The sequence below is a fragment of the Rousettus aegyptiacus genome, unplaced genomic scaffold (assembly GCF_014176215.1).
Source record: "Rousettus aegyptiacus isolate mRouAeg1 unplaced genomic scaffold, mRouAeg1.p scaffold_m13_p_1, whole genome shotgun sequence".
Classification (NCBI taxonomy): Eukaryota; Metazoa; Chordata; class Mammalia; order Chiroptera; family Pteropodidae; genus Rousettus; species Rousettus aegyptiacus.
The window spans coordinates 149,761,868-149,784,433 of record NW_023416284.1 but is presented as its reverse complement, the minus strand read 5'-3'; the positions used below and the strand labels follow the sequence as shown (position 1 = coordinate 149,784,433).

Below are 22,566 nucleotides of genomic sequence, written 5' to 3'. Positions count from 1 at the left end.
TTAAGACAAGTTTTCAGTGTGGATATTTATATATACTGGTGGTCCTATCCTATGGCAATTTGAATGTTGTAGATATAGTTTTGCTATTTATGAAAATTTGGCCATAACTCATTAAAAGGTATATTAAAAAAATAAATGTTAAAACATATTTTGCTCAAATTCAGTTTTCCCCTATGTCCTATTTACCTGCAGAAATAGGACAGCTGGTTAAGTTCATTTCATCAGTCACATAAAATAAGGAAACAGTGGTGTATTTCATTACCCAGAGAGATAAGATGACCAACCATTGGGTTTGCTTGGGACTTCCCCAGTGTTAATACAGAAAGTCCTTTGTACCAGGAAATCCTCAGGCCCGGGATAGTTGGTCACCAGCAGCTACTTATAAATCATAACATTAAAAGCATGTAAAAGATGGTATGAGTCACTAAGAATTCAGATGAATCAGTCCTAGTTTTAGCTTTGCAGAATGCAATGATACTCCTTTGTAGACTCTAAGTGGACTTCTCTCATCCAAACTCATGGAAGACTTCTTGAGGCAGGTCTTTAAATTGTGGGTTTGAAAATTTTCTTGTTTCCTAAGAAGTGAGACACCCAACACTGTGAAACACCAAGAGTTAGGATAGAAGGAGCATCTGTGAAGGCTTCACTGATCATGCTGGGGTCATGTATGAGCGGGTACTTTTGACTCCTTGTGTCGCTGTGGAGGACAGGAGTCAAAACAGGACACAAAAGCTCTGACAGTTTCCTTCACCCTGGCAGCAACCAGGAGTGAGGATTTTGGACTCTGTCAGCTCTCTTATTAATTCTCTCAGCAGTCCTTGGCATCATAGCCAAACATCATTTTAAGCTCTCAGTTTGTCATCTCTGGATAATTCTTAGCTATCTCACAGTGCTGTTGTGAGAATTGATTAATATTTATGAACACATTTAAAAAGAGATTGCAGTATAAATATTATTGCATAAATTGAAAAATTGTTTCTTACATATTATTATGCACAAAAGGAAAATAAGGCATGGACTATAGTGTCTTCTTGGAACAGTTTTGAAATAACGATCAGTTATCTGCTGATTCCCCTTTCATCTTTAATAAGTTAGTGTTTTTGTTAATGTTCTTAACATTGATTTCTATTTTTTTATTATTGTTATTGTATTGATGCATTTGGTTTCCTGTGAAGTTCAGTACATATACATCTCTGTTTCTAGTTAACATTTTTTAAATCATTGACTATGATTTTTCTCCATTAAAATTTATCCAGTATCCCAGGGACATTTGTTATTACTTAAGAATAATTATTAAAACCCATTTCTTAAGAGATGAGATATTTCTCTAGTCGAGATCATTGCTCATCAAATTTTTGTTACATGAATCCTTTCCCCAATCTTACTTTCTTATGTATAAAATTAAAAGTATATTTAACTGGGAGGAAATGAGATTTTGAACATACTAAAATTATACTTAAGTATTTGGTTAAGCTTATAAATCATATAAAGTAGAGAAATAATACCTTTCTCATAAAAACATATTAGTAACAATTCCCAAAATATAATTTTATGAATAACAAAAAATAAATTCACTAAATGTTAAAATATAATTCAGTTCAGAAAGATTTTTAAGAACATTCTGCCTCGTATGTTGTGACAGCAAAGAGGTAGCCGTCATTTTAATAACTTTAACAGTTTAACTTCTATGTCGTGTCTAACTTTAAGCTCAAGATTATTATTGTAAATGTTTCTCTCATTTTTCATAACTTCAACCTATATAACTCTTTCCAGCCAGAGCTGCTATTTTAGTTAAGATGCTGACAATGTTGTGTTCCAGCACCAAATGTGTCACATAAGGCTGACGGCATTTTCAGATCGAGTGTCTTAGGGCATCAATACTTTAGTAGAATCAACACTGACACAGGGCCTAGTTCTCAATGATGAATACTCAGAAACTATATAAAAAATCAAATTACCTTCAAATGATCAAATATAAAATATATTCTAGATGATCAAATTCATAGGAGAATATCAAATTATTAATTCCTAAGAACAGATATACTTTGCAAGCTAATAAGATACATTCAGGAATCCAAAACAGAGAAAGTTGCTTAGTGAACGCAGAATCTGAAAAAGGTAATTAGATGTTACCAAGCAAATGATAACTTTGCTCTATGTCCTTAGTGCGATCCTTTTCATTCTGACCAAAATTCTGTAATAATAACTGATGACTAAAATCAGAGTGCAATAGAGACACATTGGTACATTCTTTTTGTTCACGCTTCTCTTTCAATATTTCTTTTTAAAATTTTGTTTTAAAAATACTTTTTATTTTTCAATTATAGTTGACATACAATATTACATTAGTTTCCTGTGTACAAAATAGTGATTAGGCATTTATATAATTTATAAAGTGATCACCCCAATAAATCTAGTAATTTATCAGTCACACATAAAATCCTTCCATAATTACATAACGAACTTCTTCATGACAAATATTACATTTTCTAGGATCCATTTCAAAGGGATACTTCCTTTTTCAGGGACCACTCTAAGTCTTTTCCTAAGATTTAAGAAGTGCTCTCATCTTACCAGTAGTTTATTTTATATTCTCCTGGATGCCATCCTCCCATTACATTACACTTTCCACAGATGTCTACCTTTATCTGGGTTATCAGTCAATCTGGGTTAGGTTAAGCTCTTACAAGAAATAAGTCTGAAAATTTCTGAGAAATAACCTGTTTGTTTGTTTGTTATTTGTTTGTCTGTTTTAACAGCTCTTAAAATCTGTTGAGAACTGAAACAATAAAGGTTATTTCTCAATTAGATTATATGCACCGATCTGGTCAGTGAGGCTCTGCTCCATGTTTTGTTCAGCCAGGGAAGCACACTAATGATCATTCCTCATCTGGAACATTGTCATCATTGCATGGAAAAGAAATGCATTTAATTGAACACACCTCTTAAAGATTTTTAACTGGAAGTGCTACGCATCAGTTCTAATATTTCATGGGTCAAAGCAAATCATACGGTCATACTTATCTTCAGAGGGAAAGAAAAGTACAGTTCTGCCATGTGCTTGGAGGAGGAGAATTGGAAATAGCCTTGAACACTAATGATAAATGTCACATATAGTCATTTTGATTAATATTATCATTTTTAAAGAATGATATTTTATCATTTTTAAAGAGTAATTAAACAATGACCTGGTTCTCAAATTCAAGACTCAATCATTCAACAAATATTCATTTAAGTGTCAATTTTTTTCATGTATTTTTCCAAGCTCTGTGGATAATATAAAGATGAAACAAGTATAGCTCTACAGACTCTTTGTAGGAGAGCACAATAGTCCTCTTATAGCACTTGGTACTTCTGCTTTATAGCTCTAAGCAAATTAATTATTTCTGTAATAATTTGTGTAATGCTATTTTTTCCTCTAGCATATAAATTCTATACAGGATACAGGCTGTGTATCTTTTCATGTTCATATTCTCAAGAGCAGGCACCATGCCTGATTTTTAGTAGGTGATTTTCAATGATTATATGTTGGACAAATTATAAAAGAAGAAAACTCTTATGGAAGTCAAAGAGGGAGACATTACTTCCAAACGTATACCTTATTTAGATCTGTATCTCCTTTGGCATTGATAGTATTTATTTGATCACATTTTTTATTGGCAATAGTGGTCGTACACAGGAGAGACTAAGCTTGTTTCATTTATTTTTATATTCCCAAGCTCAAGCCTAGTGCCTGACACATGGTAGAAACTCAGTAAATATTTAACTCAGTGAAGCAAAGGAGATAAGCCCTAAGAACTGCTGAAATAAATAATTTTTCATAGACAGGCTACTATTTTATAATAGTCACTAAAGTGTGCCTCCTTCAACTGACCCATTAATAACATGTTTTAATCTTCTAAAGCATGAATGTACACACAATTGCTTCTGATAGAGTAGCAGATGAGTGTTTTTGTAATTGGACAACATTCTGATTGCCTCTGACACTAACTGGGCAATGGAGTTTTAATAGATGACCTCCAGTGGTTGGGGACAGACCCTCTGCTAGAGACCAAAGTGGAGAATGATAAGAAGGAAGTTTGTTACATTCTATACATTTGAGGCTCGGTTTGCAGAGTAACATGATCTATTTGTATTCTTTTAGTTCAATATTCTGAAAATTCTATTAACTGAGGAGATGTAAAATGTGCATGGTCTACTATGCTGGAATGAATACTCCTTTCTGAAGATGAGCAAAGCACACAGGCTTTTTGTGCCAAAGTGAAACAAATGCATGTATATCATTCTGTCTATAGGGGACAAGGTGTGACTTCTGGTTTAACTTCAACTGAGGAAAATCAAACCACATACTAATAGGCTTTTATTATGTTGAACGTATTTACTTCAATGATTCTCCGAAGAACATTAAGCTTCCACGACTTGGTTACATTTCCAAAATGATCAGCTCCATCTTTCAGGGTTCAGGACACCAATTACACCAATTACAAGTCTACAAACTGCTGTGCCATACACAACTGTCCATATTATATGGTTTAACAAGAGATTTTCGATGTAAACTTGCTAAAACATTATTATTGTGAACTTAGTTATTAAAATGCCAGGGTCATGAAAAAAATATATAACCATCCTAACATATCTTTTATTATTGTGAAAGTTTATTTAAAAATTTTATCTCAAGTTAGCTGAAATTTTTTTTTTTAATCTTGGCTTTAAATAGTTGATATTTAAGAGGATAATAAGATTTGCTTTTTCTTTTAAATCAAGAAGCAAATGAAAAGAAATGCTTAAAAACATGAGAATAATTAAACAATAGCTATTTATGTGAACAGTAGAAGCCTGAATGTGGTTACTTAGAGATAGTCCAATATCAAAATGAAGAATGTCAAGTATACTACTTATTTATCAAGTGATAGAAAAAGCCCAGATGGAAAGAAAATTCTTGAAGCTCTGCCCAATTACTTGGCATGGGCATTGGAAAATTCTAAATCTGGCATTTTTGTTTTGTTTCTATATAAAATCATGTATGTGTAATAAGAAAAACTGGATTTGTTGTTGTTTCTAATGACTAAAATTTTTACAACTTGGATAGCAGAAATAAACATATTACTGATCTCTTTTAATTGGAGAATGCTGATTGGAGATATGGCAATATTCTATGCCCCCCTCCTTGGGTTGAGATTTTCTTAAGACTACTGGAATTTTGCAAATGCTAAAAAAATACTAAAAATGCTTTAAAAAAATACCATTGGGTTTTACTGTATCATAAATGCAACATTATAAGAAAGAGAAGCCTGTTGTTCAGGTTATATAGTTTGTGGACATTATACTTAGAGAGATTCAAAAGAAATTGCCTAGATGGAGAATTAGGAGCCTGGAGTCCTACCATAATTTGAACCATAACCTGGTTCTGGGATCCCTAACCACATCCTTCTCTTCATGCCACTTCTTGAGTCTTCTCCCAACTATACAAACCAAAGATAGTATAGAACCCTCTTTTGACTGGACTTCTTGAAGAGGAGCAGCTGTGTGGTGGAGGGGAGGGACTCTCCTGGCAAGAATGCTGGGTATTCTTGACTTTATTGTCTATAATAGCTCTTTGACCTGAAGCAAGCCACTTCTCATTTCTAGGTTGTTTCCTTTATTCTAAAATGAGGTTATTGGACCAGATGGTCTTTAAAATCTTTTCCAGGGTAAAAAATCAAAGAGACTGGAAATAACATTACTTTCCAAGGTAAGTGATTGTGAGTTGAGGGTATGCTGATGTTCCACTAAGAGGAACAAGCTGTGAACTGAGTCACTAAACTCTTGCTAAAAATAACTGTGGTCCTCAGATTAGCAGCATGGGCATCATCTGGGACAAAGTTAGAAATGCAGACTCCCAGGTCTCACCCCAGATTTTTTAAAATCAGAATCTACATTTTTACATGATCCCCAGATGGTTTACATGTACGTTAAGTCTGAGAAGCAACTGGGCTAGATCAAATTTGTAAATGTTGATGCCTAACCAGCTATGTTTTGTGCCGAAGGTGAGAGGAATGGAAAGTACCCCAAAGCCCCAGCGAGTTTCCGTTGGCCATCTGCAGGTCTCCCAGCCTGAGTCTTTTCTTGTTTTATGTAAGAGATTAAGAAGAGTTGAGCCCTCTTTGTACCTGGATAAGACTGCCAGGAAATACTAAGTGAGATTGGCCTTTAGTTTTTAAAGACGTTAGCTTTCCTCTTACTCTGGATCTTTACACTTGCTTTCCCTCTGCCTGGGACACTTTCTGTCTCGCTTCCTTTTTCACTTGGGTAACTCATATTTTCTCTTCAAGTCTCAGTTTAGGTGTCACTTCTTTTTTCTAATATTCTCTTTCCTACATGCCTATCTGGGATAGATTTCTCCTATATGTTTCAACCTATCTCATCAACAGAGATGTAGTGAAGCATTCATGCACAGGAATGCATGCACATACATAAATTATTTTCTAATGAGGCCTAATGAGGCTGTCAATCTACAGAGCTCATGCAGAGCTTTCTTAGACTTCTTAGAGGCCCTTCCGTATCGAAAGTGAGAGCAAAAAGGAGACTCTTCCGCCTTGTTTTGGTGGCAAGGGCACACCTCCTGCTTTGGAGCCAATAGGATTCTGGGAAAAGGGAGACCTGTATAAAATCTGAGATGCCAGAGTTTCTAACACTCTTAAAAGGTTAGAGGCACACTTTTAAAAGTGCTTCCCAGCCATTAGGGCCCCTACTTCTTGCCCTGGCGTGGGGTGATTGCCCCCTGAAGGGTAGAATCTGACCAACAACATATTGTGGCCAATATGATTACTTGCAGTTAGATGAACCTATTGCAAGCACCCATCTGCTTTGGCATTCTATTGGATGTGAACGAAAGCATTTTGAGTTCTATAAAATAATTTTAACCTTTAAAATTTTATAATGCATTTTGGTATTTTGGAATTCTTTGACACTAAATCTTAATACTGCATGCAAGATTAAAATGTCCTTTAAATCTACTGGGGGTAGTACAGATATAAGTTTTATTTTACTTCACACAAACTTATAAATACATATTTTCAATTTATAATAATTGAAAGAAATATGGAAATGAAGAGATAAAGAGAAATGGGGAGAATGAAACAGCTGGGGAGGCTAAGTAAGACATAATGGATGGTTCTATGGCCATGCCTCCCTGAACAAGCCTGATCCCATCTGATCTTGGAAGCTAAGCAGGGTTGGGCCTGGTTAGTACTTGGATGGGAGACCACCTAGGAAGAACAGGTGCTATAGGTGTAAAAAATAAAAAATAAGGAATTGTAAACTGACAAGGTCCTTGCAATCTATGAGGTCAACCAAGGGTTGCCTTGCTTAACAAAAATAAAAATTTTAAAAATTTTAAAAAATTAAAAAATAAAAAATAAAAGAAATAATGGATGCGACAGTAGTCATACAGAGAGAAATTCCGAGGAAAAGCAGAGAGATGTATAAAATAGATTTTTAAAAGATGTTTTCCTGTGCGTAGTAAAATGTAACCAGCTCTTTTAGATGCTCACAGAAGGATAGTTTTAGCTACATATGTGGCAATATTTTGGGTGTTGGATGTTTGATGTGTATTTTAATCTTGTTTGGAGGGGAAAGTAAGCTGAGAATATAATAATTTCCTATAACTGTTCTCAGTGGTGCAAAGAGGGTACAAGGATACCCGCACATATTTTCGCAATACTGGCTGATATTTATTAGGCACCCACTATATCCTAAATATTTTAGGGCTAAATGTTTTAATACATTTTCTCATTTAATCTCATAGCAACTTTATGAGGTACAATTTCAGTCAAGGCATTGTCAGCATTGTACAGATGAAGAAACTGAAACTGAGAAGTTAGTAATTTATCCAAGAGCCCCTAAACTGCCAAGAGAACAGGAATTCTCACCCAGAAGCCATGCTATCTCTCTGTGGCAGTGCACAGGAGACCCCCATCCAAGGGATACCAGTTAACAACCAATGCTATCTGAGTCCATCTTTTTCAGCCAATTGTGATTCTATCTAACTTTATTGTTATCTAATGTAAAATCTTTTCTATGGCAATATTGAGTAAGAATTAATCTTTTGAAAGGAGTTAAACCCCAACAGAGGCATGCATGGCTCTGCTAATCTTACTTTGCATATAGAGTTTGGAATTAGCCAAGAAATTTAAGAGACTAACAGTAAGAAGCTTTAATATTAAAAAATACTTTAATAATATATATGCCGATTCTCAGTCTACCACAAATCTTTTTTATCTCAAGCTTGTCGAAATATCAAAAGAGAGGGCTTAAGGAAAAAGAAAACACAGACTTCTAGGTCTTTTGGTTTTCTATCATTTTGATGAATTGTGATGGTCTCTAGCAGACTAGAGACCCCTCAGGATTACTAAAATAATTTTGCTGCTAGATAGATGAGAACCTTAATTAATGAAGTATCTATTTAACAAGCAAAGACAAACCACATGAGGGAACCAGATACTTATCTCCTTTATAGAAAAGGCTTATCAGCTGCTTTTAGGAGATTGTATATAGGAGACTATTTAGTGTTTGGAAAGCAAGTTATTTATCTTTGTTTAATCTCTTTAGCAGATAATCTCTAGAATATTTTTTTTCCAGTATCTTGCTGAAATCTAGGTATTCTATGTCTATTTCATGTCTTTGATAGTGCCAAAGAATAGAACTTTAAAGAGTTTTGAATTTGCTTTTTTCCTTCAAAGCTGAATTGATTTACTTGTAAGCAAAGGGACTCAGTAAAGAAATTCACTGGATTCACATACAGACCAGTAAAGTTCAGACGGGAGTAGTCATATTTTCTAAAGTATTAGAAATGGAGTTACCTGGTTATGCTCTTTAAGTATTGAAAACATTTGCGGATGAAAAAGGGGTTCTAGGGAAAGTAATCTCACAGGGTGATCAGATCATAAATTCCTAACTGAGCAGGTCTTGGCGGGTAGTCACGCCCCAGGCATTTAACTTCTTAGTTAAAAGGCTTATCTTTGCTTTAAACCAGCCTTGCCCATTTTCTCTGTGCATCTAGATTAATGCACCTTTGAAATGCATCTTTTCAGATCTCTCCTTCTGAAGTATGACCACCTAAAGAGAGCACATAATCTTAACTGTCTTGCAGTCTGATCCCTGCCTTGCTTTCTCCCACATTTATGTAATCTTCCTTACATTCCCTCCTTCTCTCTTTAATTCCAAATGCAGGGAAGAAGCTGCAAACTGCCATCCTGGGGAGCATTTGCGATCTTGCTTCCCAGCAATTGTTGTTAGTTTGGCGCAAATAAAATTTTATAAAAATTCTTTACAGGTTTGGATGTTCTTATGTCAACATACCCAGTGCATAGGACAGAATGAGTCCAGTGTTTAGTGTTGGCTGATATTTAAAGTTATTCATTGTCATTAGGCAGAAAGGCTTCAGTTATGGATCGTGAGGATCTGCATGAGGGGCTCCTCAAAGTTCAGGTCATTCAACAGTTTTAGCTGGTAATAACCAGTTTCGATGAAACACAGCATTTGGCTTTAAGTACTGCCCATAAGTGAAGAATTTTCCCTTTGTAATAACGATTCTATATGAACTAAGAAATTGAAGTTAATATGACTTTTTTTTTTCTTTTTGGCTTCTAATAATTATAGCTTTCTCTTAAATTTCAAGTGTCAGTCAGAAATATCTGGTCTTTTTTTTTTTTTTTGTCCGAAGATTATAATTTTTGGTTGAGAAAACTAAGTTGTATTTAGAATTAAGTTGTTATCACTGCTTCAAATATTAAGGCTATCCCTTCATTGTCATCATCATCATCACCATCATTGCCATCATCATCATTATCATCATTTTCCTCTGTATTTAACTTAAGCTCTCCGTAATATATTTTATATTTTTTAGTTCATTCTAACAGATACTTATCATTTCTCCTGGTATCAGGAGTGTTTAGTCCCATCGAAGATGTCTAATGAAGAACTGAAGAAGGCTAAAATGAAAGAGATAAAGGATTTTAGGATACCAGACTGTTGGAGCCAAAGGAAGAAACTGAATTTTATTGAGAAGATCTTATTTCCCATTAAAATCATGTTTGGAGATATTAAGTGGTAAGATTTCAGCCTATCTTATTTTGGGAGGAGACATAGTTCAAACCTCAACACATGCTAAGAAAGAAGCTATGTTTGGCAGTTTCGATACTTTAGACAAAGTGGTTAGGGGTAACTTCTTTAAAGACATATTATCTAGGCTTAGATCTGAAGGACCCATGAGCACAATAGTGTTCTTGATTGGAAGAATGGTAATAAGTCGCTGGTCAGAACAAGGCCTTTGCTATTGCTTCAGTGATCAGAAATGTGGCCACTGCAGCTGGACTGTGGAGAAATGCGAGATGAAGAGAAAGGGGCAGGTTATGTTGTTACATAAATGGAATTTTACAATAAGTAACTTTTGGGGACCAACTTTTTTTACTCAACATAATTTCCTGGAGATTATCCAGATTTTTACATATGTCAATAGTTTTTTAATTTACGTATGGAATAATATCCCATTTTTGTACATATTACTGTTCATTTAACCATTCATCCATTGAAAGACATCTGCATTGTTTCCAGTTTGGAGCTATTATGAATAAAGCTGCTATAACATTTGTATACAAGTTGTTGTGTGAACATAAGTTTTCATTTCTCAGGGATAATAGCCCAATAAGACAATTGTTGCTTTGTATGATAGTCAGGTGTTTATTTTTATAAGAAATTGCCAAATTTATTCAGAATGACTGTACAATTTTATATTCCTGCCAATAATGTATGAGTGATCTAGTTTCTTTACATCCTTACTATCCTCATTTAGCGTTGTGTTATTTTTTATTTTAGCTATTCTGATAAGTGTGTAGTGGTATCTCATTATGGTTTTAATTTGCCTTTCCTGATGGCTAATGACATTGGACATCTTTTCATGTGCTTATTTTCCATCTGTATATTTTCTTTAATGAAATGTCTGTTCATATCATTTGCTCATTTTCAGATTGGGTCGTTTGTTTTATTATTGTTGATTTTGACGAGTTCTTCAGATATTCTAGTTATTAATCCTTTGTGACATATGCGATTTGCAAATATTTTACATTTTCTCCCAGTCTGTAGCTTGCATTTTCATCCTCTTAACAGGATCTTTCACAGAAAAAATTTTTAATTTTGATGAAGTCTAATTTATCAGTTTTCCTTTTATAGATAGTGCTTTGGGCATTAAGTCTAAGAATTCTTTGTCTAACTAGATCCTGAAGAATTAATCTTATAGCTTTTTCTAAAAGTTTTATAGTTGTACATTTACATTCAATTTCATGATCCATTTTTTGTTTAATCATTTAAAAATTTTGTAAATTACAGTTGGAATATAATATATTAGTTTCAGCTTTACTACATAGTGATTAGACATATATAACTTACAAAGTGATCACCCTGATAAATCTAGTAACCTTCTGACATCACTACAATGCTATTGGCTATACTCCCTCTGCTATACTCTACATCCTCACGACTGTCTTGTAACTACCAATTTGTATTTCTTAATCCCCTTCTTCTTTTCACCAAGCCCCGGACACCCTCTCATCTGGCAACTATCAACTGTTCTTTGTGTCTATGGGTTTTTTTCTGTTCTGCTTGTTTATTTTCTTCTTTAGATTCCACTAAGTGAAATAATATGACATTTGTCTTTCTCTGTCTGATCTATCTCACTCAGCACAGCAGGTCCATCCATGTGATCACAGATGGCAAGATTTCACTCAGTAATATTGCGTCGTGTGTGTGTGTATATATATATATATATAATATCATATATATATATATATATCTCACCACTTCTTTATCCATTCATTCATTGATGGACACCCAGGTATCCTTCATATCTTGACTATTGTAAATAAAACTACAATAAACACATGAATTCATGTGTCCCTTTGAAGTGGTGTTTTAGGTTTCTTCGGATAAATACCCAGATGTGGGATTGCTGAGTCTTTCTTGTCTCTTGTTATAGCCTTTGTTTTCTAGTCTACTTTGGAACAAATACTGCTACCCTAGCTTTTTGGGGTTTTTTGGTCTCCATTTTATAATTGTACGTTATAAAATGTACTATATTTTATAAAACAGCTTTTTTCATCCCTTTATTTTCAGAATATAAGTGTTTTTCGATCTGAAGTGAGTCTCTTGTAGGCAGCATTTGTAAGGGTCTTATTTTCTTATCCATTCAGCCACTCTATATTTCGATTGGAGCATTTAATCTATTTACATTTAAAATAAGTATTGATAAATATGTAGTTATTGTAATTTCATTGTTCATGTTTTTTATCTTTTTATCTTTTTTCTTCTTAAAGAAGTCCCTCCAACATTTCCTGCAATGCTGGCTTGGTGGTGATAAATTCCTTTAGTTTTTTCTTCTCTGGAAGCTCTTTTTCTGTCCTTCAATTCTAAATAATAGCTTTGCTGGGTAGAGTAGTCTTGGAGGTCCTTGCTTTTCAACCTTTGAATACTTCTTGCCAATCCCTTCTGGCTTGCAAAGTTTCTGTTGAGAAATCAGCTGACAGTCTTATGGGAGCTTCCTGGTAGGTAACTAACTGCATTTCTCTTGCTGCTTGTAAGATTTTTTATCTTTAACCTTTGGCATTTTAATTATAATGTATCTTGGTGTGGGCCTCTTTTGATTCGTCTTGTTTGGTACTCTCTGTGCTTCCTCTCTGCTTGTATGTCTATTTCCTTTACCACATTAGGGAAATTTTCAGTCCTTATTTTTTGAAATAGGTTTTCTATTCCTTGCTCTCTCTCTTCTCCTTCTGGTAGCCTACAATAAAAATATTAGTATTCTTCATGTTGTCCCAGAGGCACCTTAAATCATTCTCATTTTTTTAAAATTCTTTTTTTCTTATTGTTATTCTGATTTGGTGTTTTCTGCTACCTAATATTCTGAATCACTGATTTGATCCTCTACTTCATCTAATATATTATCGATTCCTCCTAAGGATTCTTCATTTCTGTTGTTGTATTCTTCACTTCTGACTGGTTCTTTTTCATCTTTTCTATCTCAACTTTTATGTTTTCCATCTCTTTGTTAAAGTTTTCACTGAGTTTCTCTACTCTTCCCCTGAGTTCATGAAACATCCTTATAACCAGTGTTTTGAACTCTGCATCTGGTAGATTGCTTGTCTCCATTTTGTTTAGTTCTTTTTCTGGAATTTTGTTCTATTCTTTCATGTGGGACATGTTTCTTTGTCTACTCATTTTTCCTGCCTCTCTGTGTTTATTTCTATGTATGAAGTAGAGCTGTTATGTCTTCCAATCTTAGTAGAGTGGCCTATGTAATAGGTATGCTGTGTTTCCCAGCAGCACAGTCTTCCCTGGTCACCTGACCTGGATGCTCCAGGTATGTCCCTTGTACGGGTTGAGTGTGCCCTTCTATTGTAGTCAAGCCTTGGTTGCTGTTTGCATGTAAGTTGGAGGGACTAACCCTTATGTTGATTGTTTGTGAGGACTGGCCATAACCAGTGAAAGAGTTGTTATACAGGGGCTGATCCTATGGAGCAGGATCCACTTTAGCACGGCTCTGGTTCCTGCCCAGTCTGCCTTTTGGGTGTGTGATCCTCAGATGTGACCCCTGGTGGTGCTCCGGCTTAGAAGGAATCTGGCCACTGGGCATGCGGGCTGTGGTCTTCTTGGAAGGGCCCTGCCACAGGCCAAATTTAGCTGCAGCCTGTGCACTGCCTAGGTCCACCTGGCATAAGCTACCAAGCAATCTGCAGATGGCTGCCACCCATGCTGAGCTTGAATGTACCTCAAGAGGTCTAGCTACAAAATGAGGCTGGCTGACACTAGTGCCAGGGTTGGGACTGCTCCACAACGGGTATGGGGCACTCCAAGGCCAGATGCTGCTTGTTTATGATTTGTGAACCTTTGTGAAATTTTAGGAAAGACCACAGCATAAGCCAAGATGGGCTGTTTGTATGAAAAATCCACTGGAAGCAGCTTTAGTGGGCCTGCATATTGGATAGGGCGGGGTCTCAGGGAATTACCAGGGCAGGGCAACTGGTGTTAGCCAGGTTGATGAAGATTCAGATATAGCGGCTGCCTGCATCTGCATGCTGGGTGGGAGAGGGTTCAACAAAGGAACAATGGCCTCTTCTAGCACTTCTGTTTGGGAGAAAGCTGCCCCTTCAGCCCTCGCTCTGAAACCAGACACTCAGTTCCTCCCCATATGTCCCTGGTGCCTCTCGAGCAGCTGCCTCACCACTGGAGTTCATCAGCAAGTAAGTCCATGTGAAGGCTCCTTAAGAGGAATGTCTGCAACTCCAGCTGCCCTTTGTTTCAGTCAGCCACAATCTCTCTTGGTTTTAACAGCCAGAAATTGTGGGAGCTTCTTTTCCCAGCACTAGAACCCTGGGCTGGGGAACCAGGTGTGGGACTGAGAACTCTCACTTTTCTCAGGGGACCCCTGTAGTGTGATATTTCCCCCAATTCTTATCCACCATATGTGGGTGTGGGACCATTCATTCTGCATTTCTGCCCCTCCTATCAGTCTCAAGGTGGTCTCTTCTGTGTGTCTCCAGTTGAAGGACTTTTGTTAATCCAGACTTCAGGGGACTCCCAATGATGGTTATTCTGTAATTTACTTGTAATTTTGACATGGTTGTAAGAGGAGGCAAACACAGCATTTACCTGCATTGCTATCTTGACCAGAATTACTCATTTTGAGTTAATTTTTGTATCAAGTGTGAGACTTGGTTGAGGTTTTTGTTTTTGTTTTTTTTGTTATTTGTTTGGTCTGTGGATATCCTATTGTTTTAGCACTGTTTATTGACAAGGCTATCTTTCTTCAATTGAATTGCTTTTCTGCCTTTGTCCAGAATCAGTTGGGCATATTTGTGAAGGTCTATTTTTGGGTTGTTTATTTGGCTCCATCGATCTGTATGTCTGTTTCTCTGATGATGCTACACAGTCTTGATTATCGTAGTTATGCAATGTGTTGAATATCAAGTGGACTAATTACTCTCACTTTTTTCTTTTTATTATAGCATTTTTAGAAGAGTGCACTATGAGCATGTTTGTACTCTAGTAAGATCACTCTGCCTACAGAGTAGAGGATGGTTGGGGGAGCACAAGACTGGAGACAGGAAGATGAACAATTTGGAGATTATTAAGACATTGGAAAGAGCCAAAGATGTCTGAGCTAAGACAGTGGAGAGAAAGCAGGTAAAGAGAGTAGATGTTAAACAGTTTGAATTCGGAGAATCTGTTCACTGATTATCTTCAGGGATAAAGAAAAAAAGAGAACTTTAAAGTGCTTATTAAGGACCTTATTTGACATAAATTTAACTGAGAATACATGAAAATGATAGGTTTTGTAAGAATTTTAAAGATTTTGATATGCTGAATTTGAAACTGAGGTGTCTGTGGGGCATTCTACATAGGCCATGACTATAGGCTGGGATCTCAGCAGATCAGTTAGCGGTGGAGGTGGAGGTTTGAGAATTACCAAGAGAAGTACCATGAAGCCATAGATGCAGAGGGCATGGCCACTCAACAGTGTGTACAGAGGAATAAAGAACTCAGCCAAGGGTTCCATTAAAGATTCCTACTTAACATCAACTCTAAGGAATAGGAAGAGAGACACCAACATGCAAGATACGGAGAAAGATTGTCGGATAATGGAGAAAATCAAGAGGACGGCATTGTAAAAAGGTTAGAAAAATTCTTTGTCAGATAGTGAAGAGCAGTCAAGTAGAATGAGGATGAAAAAGGAATGATTTGATTTGGCAAATGTCAAGGTATTGGTAATATCACATGAACTACTTTAAATGTTGTGGCATGTGAGTAAGCCAGATTGTAGTCTATGAGTGAAAAGGGGAGAGATAATGGGAAAGAGGAAACATTTACTATTTTTCTGAAAAATGTGGCTAAAGAAAGAGAGAAATGGGGTGGTACTTACAATAGGATGAAGGATCTAATACCTTTTTTTTCTTTTCTTTTTAACGCTTGAGTTTGACTATAGACTTTGAGGAAGGCACTAGAAATGCAAGAGAACTAACTAATGGAATTGGATCCCACAAGGGAATAATATCAAGAGCACAGACATCAGATTGAATCACCTTTTCTGTCATTGGAAACATATCAGTTGAGATTAGCTTAGGTACATGTAATAAAAAGTCAAAGTAATTATACCTTACATAGGTAGAAGATAATTTGTTTTTCATATTGTAAACAATATGACACTAGTTCACTAGTGTCACTAGGACACTAGTTCCTTTTTATTTTTTCTCTTTATATTTTTAAGGTCACCTTATTGTCTAAGATGTCTTCTGGAGGTCCAGCAAGCTCACCTGAGTTCCAGGCAAAAAGAAAGAGAAAATAGTGAAAGGAAAGAGTAGATCTCCCAGCTGAGTCTGCCTCCTTTAAGACACTTTCCTGAAACTCTACCCAATGTCTTCTGCTTATTTTTTTTGGTCACTTCTAATTCTAAAGAGGGCTGAGAAATGTAGTCTCTGGCTTTTTGCTTCTATAAAAATACGATTTTGTTAGTAAGAAAGAAGAAACTAGACACTGGGTAGGCAAGTTGAAATTTTTGTCCCAGGAGAAAAGTATAAGTATTTATAGATGTAGATATATTTTCTGTTGCAAGAAAAGGAAATTGAATTGGTTAATATTGAATAGATTTGGAATTTCTGTGAATTTCTGTGACAAGGTCATTATCAGAGAAAGTGACCATCAGTAGACACCATGAAAAGAATGGTGGATGATTTAGAATAGTGATATGAGAAAATGAACAGAACAGCAATTGACCTGACTGGCATATAAAAGAAAGTTCAGCAGTGCTAAGGGCTTAGTAGGGGGTTAGAGATTATTAATTTGTTTCCATATAAAACTGAGTAATAATAGCTGTAAAATTTTCTGTTGCATTGTTCAGCAAATCAGATACAGGAGTGTGGTTAAATTCATCTAAAGTGTGTGTATGTGTTGGATGTGGGGGTTGCGGGAGCTATAAAAATTCAAGGAAGAGAATAATTATTTTGGCAGAAATGGACAAGGAAGACCTAAAGGAGGTATGGGATTTTTATTCAGACCTCAAAATGCAGGTAGGAGTCTGTTGGGAGGGGTAGGAATACCAGCCAAAAGAGTGGCAAAGGAGATAGCTTCAGATGTGGAAATAAACAAGACCTATTGGGAGACACAGTCCACCAATTTGGCTGAGTGGGAGAATTAATGGAAGGCAGTAAGGGAAGGAGGTTGTTGAAAGGGTACATCTGATAAAGAGCAGTTAAGTACACATTCTTTAAATTCCAAGCCATATCTTCCAGGCAATGAGAGTCTGTTGATGGTTATTGTGCAGGAGAGTGATTTAAGGTTAAAGCGATGGCTGTTTGTTATAAGGATGGTAGGCAGAAAAACGTCTTTAGGAGGCCGGCAAAGGAATTCCACATTCAGGAAACAATAAGAGAAGAAAGAAGGGAACTACTAAGAGACAATAGACAGTCGCTTATCTGTGCTACCTGCACTTTTCACACTACAGAACTTTTGCTCTCAATTGTGAATTCTTGCATAAGTATTTACCTCACTTTGATGGCTTCTTTGCCTCCTGTCCTCCCTTCTTCCTTCTCTCTCTTCCTCTTTCTCTCCTCTCTCTCTCTTCCTTCCTTCCTTCCTTCCTTCCTTCCTTCCTTCCTTCCTTCCTTCCTTCTTTCCTTCCTTCCTTCCTTCCTTCCTTCCTTCCTTCCTTCCTTCCTTCCTTCCTTCCTTCTTTCCTTCCTTCCTTCCTTTTACAAATACTGAGTATTTATTATGTATTTACTGGACAGTCATTCTTCAGTGAAAATTCTGAGAAGGAAGTGTTGACATAGGAACATCCAAACCTGTAGAGAATTTTTGTAAGAATTTATTTGAGCCAAACTGATGACATATGCCAGGAAGCAAGATCTCACATACTCCCAAGAATGACAGTTTGAAGTTTCTTTTTCACATTTGGAATTAAAGATGGATTATATGAAGGTGAATAAAAGCAAGGTGGGGATTAGATTACAGGATGTTTAACAGTTTATATGCTCCTTTGAGAGTGGTTATGCCTCTGAAGTGTCTGAGAAAGAGGATTACTCTGTCATTTCAAAGATATATTAAACTAGATGCACAAGAACAATGGACAGGGCTTGCTTGAGGCAAAGATAAACCTTTTACCAAAAATGTTATATGCCTGAGGTATGACTAGCCACCAAGACCGGCCCAGTTTGGAATTTATGATCGGATCATCTTTTGAGGCTACTTTCTGTCTCTGGACTTGTCAGTTTCTCTACAGAACCCCTTTTTCATCCACAGAAATTTTATTCTTCTGGGGAAATAAAATAAATAAGAGAATCAAGTGAAATTCAACAGGCAAGCAAGTAGAAGTGTGTGCCAGGTTCTGAGGGTGCACAGAGTGGAGGGCTTTTAATTTGTTATAGCAGAGAAGGTACCATTTGAACCCAGCCTAGAAAAATCACAAGGAAGTCCCTGGAAAATTACAAGGAAGTCGCTGAGGAGCCAGTAGAGGAAGAAGCAAAAGTATGGAGGAAAGAGGCCCTCCAGTCTCAGGAGTGGCCGGTTACTTGGTGAACCTACATTTCAGGGCATTGGCGCGGGAGTGCAGGGCTGTGAGGTTCGAGAAGTTAGCAGGGCCTTGTGTGTCTTGCTAGAGTTTGGGTTTTATTCCAAATGTGTTGGAGGTTCCTGAATGATTTGACTAGAAGAATGACAGATATTAGTTTTTTAAAAAATAGTTATTGAACCTGAGTAGTTATAATCTGAGGCTCTGGAGTCAGATTAGGCCAGAGTGATACTCATGGTTCAGCCATTTGGTGGCTGTGTGACCTCAGGCAAGTTACTTAAATTCTCTTAGCTCTACGTTCTTATTATCTAAGATTAAAAAAAAAAAAGTAATATCGTCTCCTAAGGTATTGTTTTTATTTTCTGAGAATTAAATGATGTATCATTGATAACATTCTTAGCACAGTGCCTGGCACCTAGAAACTGATAGCTATTATACTAGTAGTCTTATCATAGCTGACATTGTTACTGTTATAAAAACTTAGTGGTGTGGTAAAAGATGAGCTAGAGATATGAAATAAGCTGGAAAGAGACTAGTTAGGAGGCCTCTGGAATGATTTAAAGGAGAATATTCTATTTTTTTGTTCAGTACCCAACTGTCATTCAGAAGAATATAAAAAAAAAAATTGTGGAATAAATGAAAAAGAAACCTAAGCAGAATTTGGTGATTGATTAGCTCAAAGAAACCAGGGAAAGAATAAAAAATGACTACAAGGCTTCAAGCTTGGGTGACTGCAGAATTCTGGTACTATTGACAAAAGGAAGTGCTTTCTTTCCCCACCCAATGACTTGCTTCCTCAGGCCATTGCTCACCTGACATCTTTGGAAGGTCGGCTGCTTTTCCAATTTCATTCACTAGCTCAGTCACTGTGCCGTGCAGGTCTGCCACTTTTTCTCTCTGCGAAATGCCTTGTCATAACCATAAAGGAGGCATATTTGAATTTAGAACCTTCAAATATTTATTTATTTATTTATTTATTTATTTATTACCCACAGCACCCGGTATTCCTAGGTGGTCTCTTATCCAAGTACTAACCAGGCCCTACCTAAATTTTTAAAGTCTCAACTTCACTTACAAATTGGTTTTGAAAACATCTCTCGGATCCATATCTTATTTCATTTCTAGATCACATAGGTGTCTCTGGAAAATCATTAACATCTATGCCCCTGTTTAAGGGAGTTAATAAAATCCTGCACTTTTACAATTAATATTGTGTTTGGCACAAAATATTCTTACAGCTTTTCAATATTATATAATTGCTCTTTTCTCTTCTGTTTTCTATATGGAATTATATTTTAATCTCATATAACAAACAAATGAACAAACCTAGTACAACTTTTGGCTTTTCTTTCCTGCCACACTGGTACTTCTCTGACTCTGAAGACAATTGGAGAAACCTGGGAACATGACATAAGATATTATTATAACTGAATGATCTGTCTACCATGAATGCCTGATTTTAGTATTAGGTAATGGCAGGCGGGGCTGTCACCATGGTTCTCTGGCTTTCTTCCTTTCTTTTTTTATCTTTTCTTGTTCTTGAGTTTGATTATTCTGATTACTAAAAATGCCTTGCTGTTTGACAAACAGCAGGAATTTCGAGATGGCGCTGTGGCTAAGTTAGCTAGTTTCAAGGCTCTGCCAACATTTCGAGAGATTGTTTTTAAGGGAGAAACTTTTAAATAAATGTCTTATTCAAAAACAAGTGACACATCATAAACAAGTTTGCAGTGCTCTCTTCTACTGAAAGCGGCAGTGCATTGATCCATCCAAACTCGTTGCCCAAGTATTTTTGGGATCCAGAACATGTGTGTGAGTCAGTGGCCCTGAACGAGGGAAGTAGAGCAAAACGCACTGCCTGTCAGGATTGCTGTCCTGGTCTCAGCTTCATCAGGTCCTAAGCTTCTGCCCACGGAGTTAGTAAGAACTAGTATAGACCTGGAGATTAGAGTTTTACAGAAGGATCCTCTACAGCAGCATACACAGCACTTCTACGCTTTCTCTCCACTGGCCACCTAGTTTGTGTGTGCGTGTGTGTGTGTTTCAGAAATAGTACACGAGGCATGGGAAATTAAGTGTTTCTGTGGGAAAAAGCAGTGTTTCAGGTTCTCAGCATTTTAGTAAGCTGCTTTCATACTTTTCCCAGGACTGTAAATGTACTTCGAAGCTATGAAATTCTATTCGTGGTGATGTAAAAAGTTAGGGACTCAACGATTCTTTCCCAGTTGTCCTTCATCCAGTAACCAATACCCAAACACTTCAATTTGTCTATGTCCCTTAGTGGTGGCAAGATGGTCCTACTCTTTTATTTTATTATTTTATTTCATTATTTTATTATTTTTTTATTTATTTAATAAATTTCTGTGTTTGGAACCCGGAAAGACAAAAAGCTCCCTGGGCTAGCCTGTTTGTCCAGGAGTAGGAATTTTGGCAGTAATTTTAAGAGTTTGGCTTCCTGATGAGGGCGCTGGTCTCTTTTGGGTGTGGGAGAAGGGAAAGGTAAAGAAGGCGGGAATCTCAGATCACAGACAAAAAGAAACCAGGAAGTAAGGATAAATTATTACAGGCTGTTCATAGCTCAGGATGTTAAAAGCAATAGCCTTGGCTGGTTGGTTATTCATTAGCAAAAAGGAAAGAGCACTGGGGGTCAGGACTGGTCAAACTATAGAGACAGACCTGAAGCAGAGAGCGATCTCCTGGCAAAGGAAGATGTGGAGATCTTATCCGCAGCTAACATTTTTCTCTTGTTAACTTTTTCTTGGGACAAATGCAAGGTGACTCTTTTCTGTTCTCAGAAGCTTGTCTAAATAAAGCCTTCTTAATTTTATTTTTGTTGCGGGATTCCTAAGCAGACAAGAAGAAAAGGCATCTTGCCACTGAGCAGCTGCCCAGCTCCAACTCGGTTTTGTTCTGGGATAGCAGCTACAACCACAAAGCAAGCTGGTGAGACTGCAAGCAGCCAGGTCTGCTGGATTGTTGTGAAGCAGGGCTTTGCACACTCTCCAAAGCCTGGTGAATTGGTGCTGATTTCATAGTTGCCTGCTGCAGGAAGAGAAAGTGGATTTACAGAGACAAAGGGGAGAGGGGCTTCTCCCCTCCTCTCCATCAGGGCAGCATGGGCAACATCTGCCTGAGGCTCTGGGCATACTTGGAGCCCTGTTTCCCTTGCTTATTCCAGGAGGCGGACAAACTGGATGTGATTGAGAACCCAGGGGCCCACTCTTCTGCTGAGGCTCCTCGGCCTCAGTGTCAGGTGCCCAAGAGAAGCCACGGTCACTACTTTGTGGCTCTGTTTGATTACCAGGCTCGGACTACAGAGGACCTGAGCTTCCGTGCAGGCGACAAGCTCCAAGTCCTGGACACTTCTCACGAGGGCTGGTGGTTTGCCAGACACTTGGAGAAAAGAGGAGATGGAACCGGTCAGCAGCAGCTACAGGGCTATATTCCTTCTAACTATGTGGCTGAGGACAGGAGCCTACAAGCAGAGCCGTGAGTAATACTAACCCACACTTTATTTCTCAACTCTTTGAGGGCAAGTAATGAGTTTTTTTTCTTACCTATATCTGCAACTCCCTAATTTCTGAAGAGCTGTCTAAAAAGTATGAAGAGATACTGGCAAAAACTTTCTAATTGAAACACACCTTTCCTTTTAAATGAGGAGACCCGAGCAGGTTATTATTGTTGCAATGACTTCTATTTCAGTCTGTATACCCATAGGTCCTGGATGAATTTTCATCAACATTGACAAGTGGTGCATATAATACTCTACCTTTTCTTTGGCTGTAAAATAAGTCATGCCTCACTTTAACAACAGAACTACATTGTATTTGCATGTATATCATAGATCTTCCTTAAACTATGTTTTAAATCTAAAACCTTCTCCTCACCTCTCTTTTTCTGTTACTCTATCAAGATTTTTAAAGCATCCACTTCAGCCTTAATTCTAATCTCAAACTCTTTTCATTCTGATAGGC

General features: G+C 37.0%; 1 protein-coding gene and 1 pseudogene across 2 annotated transcripts in view; both read left to right on the top strand.

Moving 5' to 3' along the window:
* The first annotated feature begins 7,153 nt into the window (after positions 1-7,153).
* On the top strand, positions 7,154-7,272 carry LOC118605078 (annotated as a pseudogene).
* Positions 7,273-21,194: 13,922 nt separating this feature from the next.
* Positions 21,195-22,566, top strand: part of FRK (fyn related Src family tyrosine kinase) — an 87,206-nt gene continuing 85,834 nt past the window's right edge. The window contains exon 1 of one of the 2 annotated variants that reach the window (XM_016163655.2): positions 21,195-22,081. In XM_016163655.2, the coding sequence (XP_016019141.1) occupies positions 21,708-22,081 (374 nt within the window). In that variant the 5' untranslated portion in view covers positions 21,195-21,707. The remainder of the gene's footprint in view (positions 22,082-22,566) is intronic. The other variant, XM_016163654.2, reaches the window with a different exon arrangement.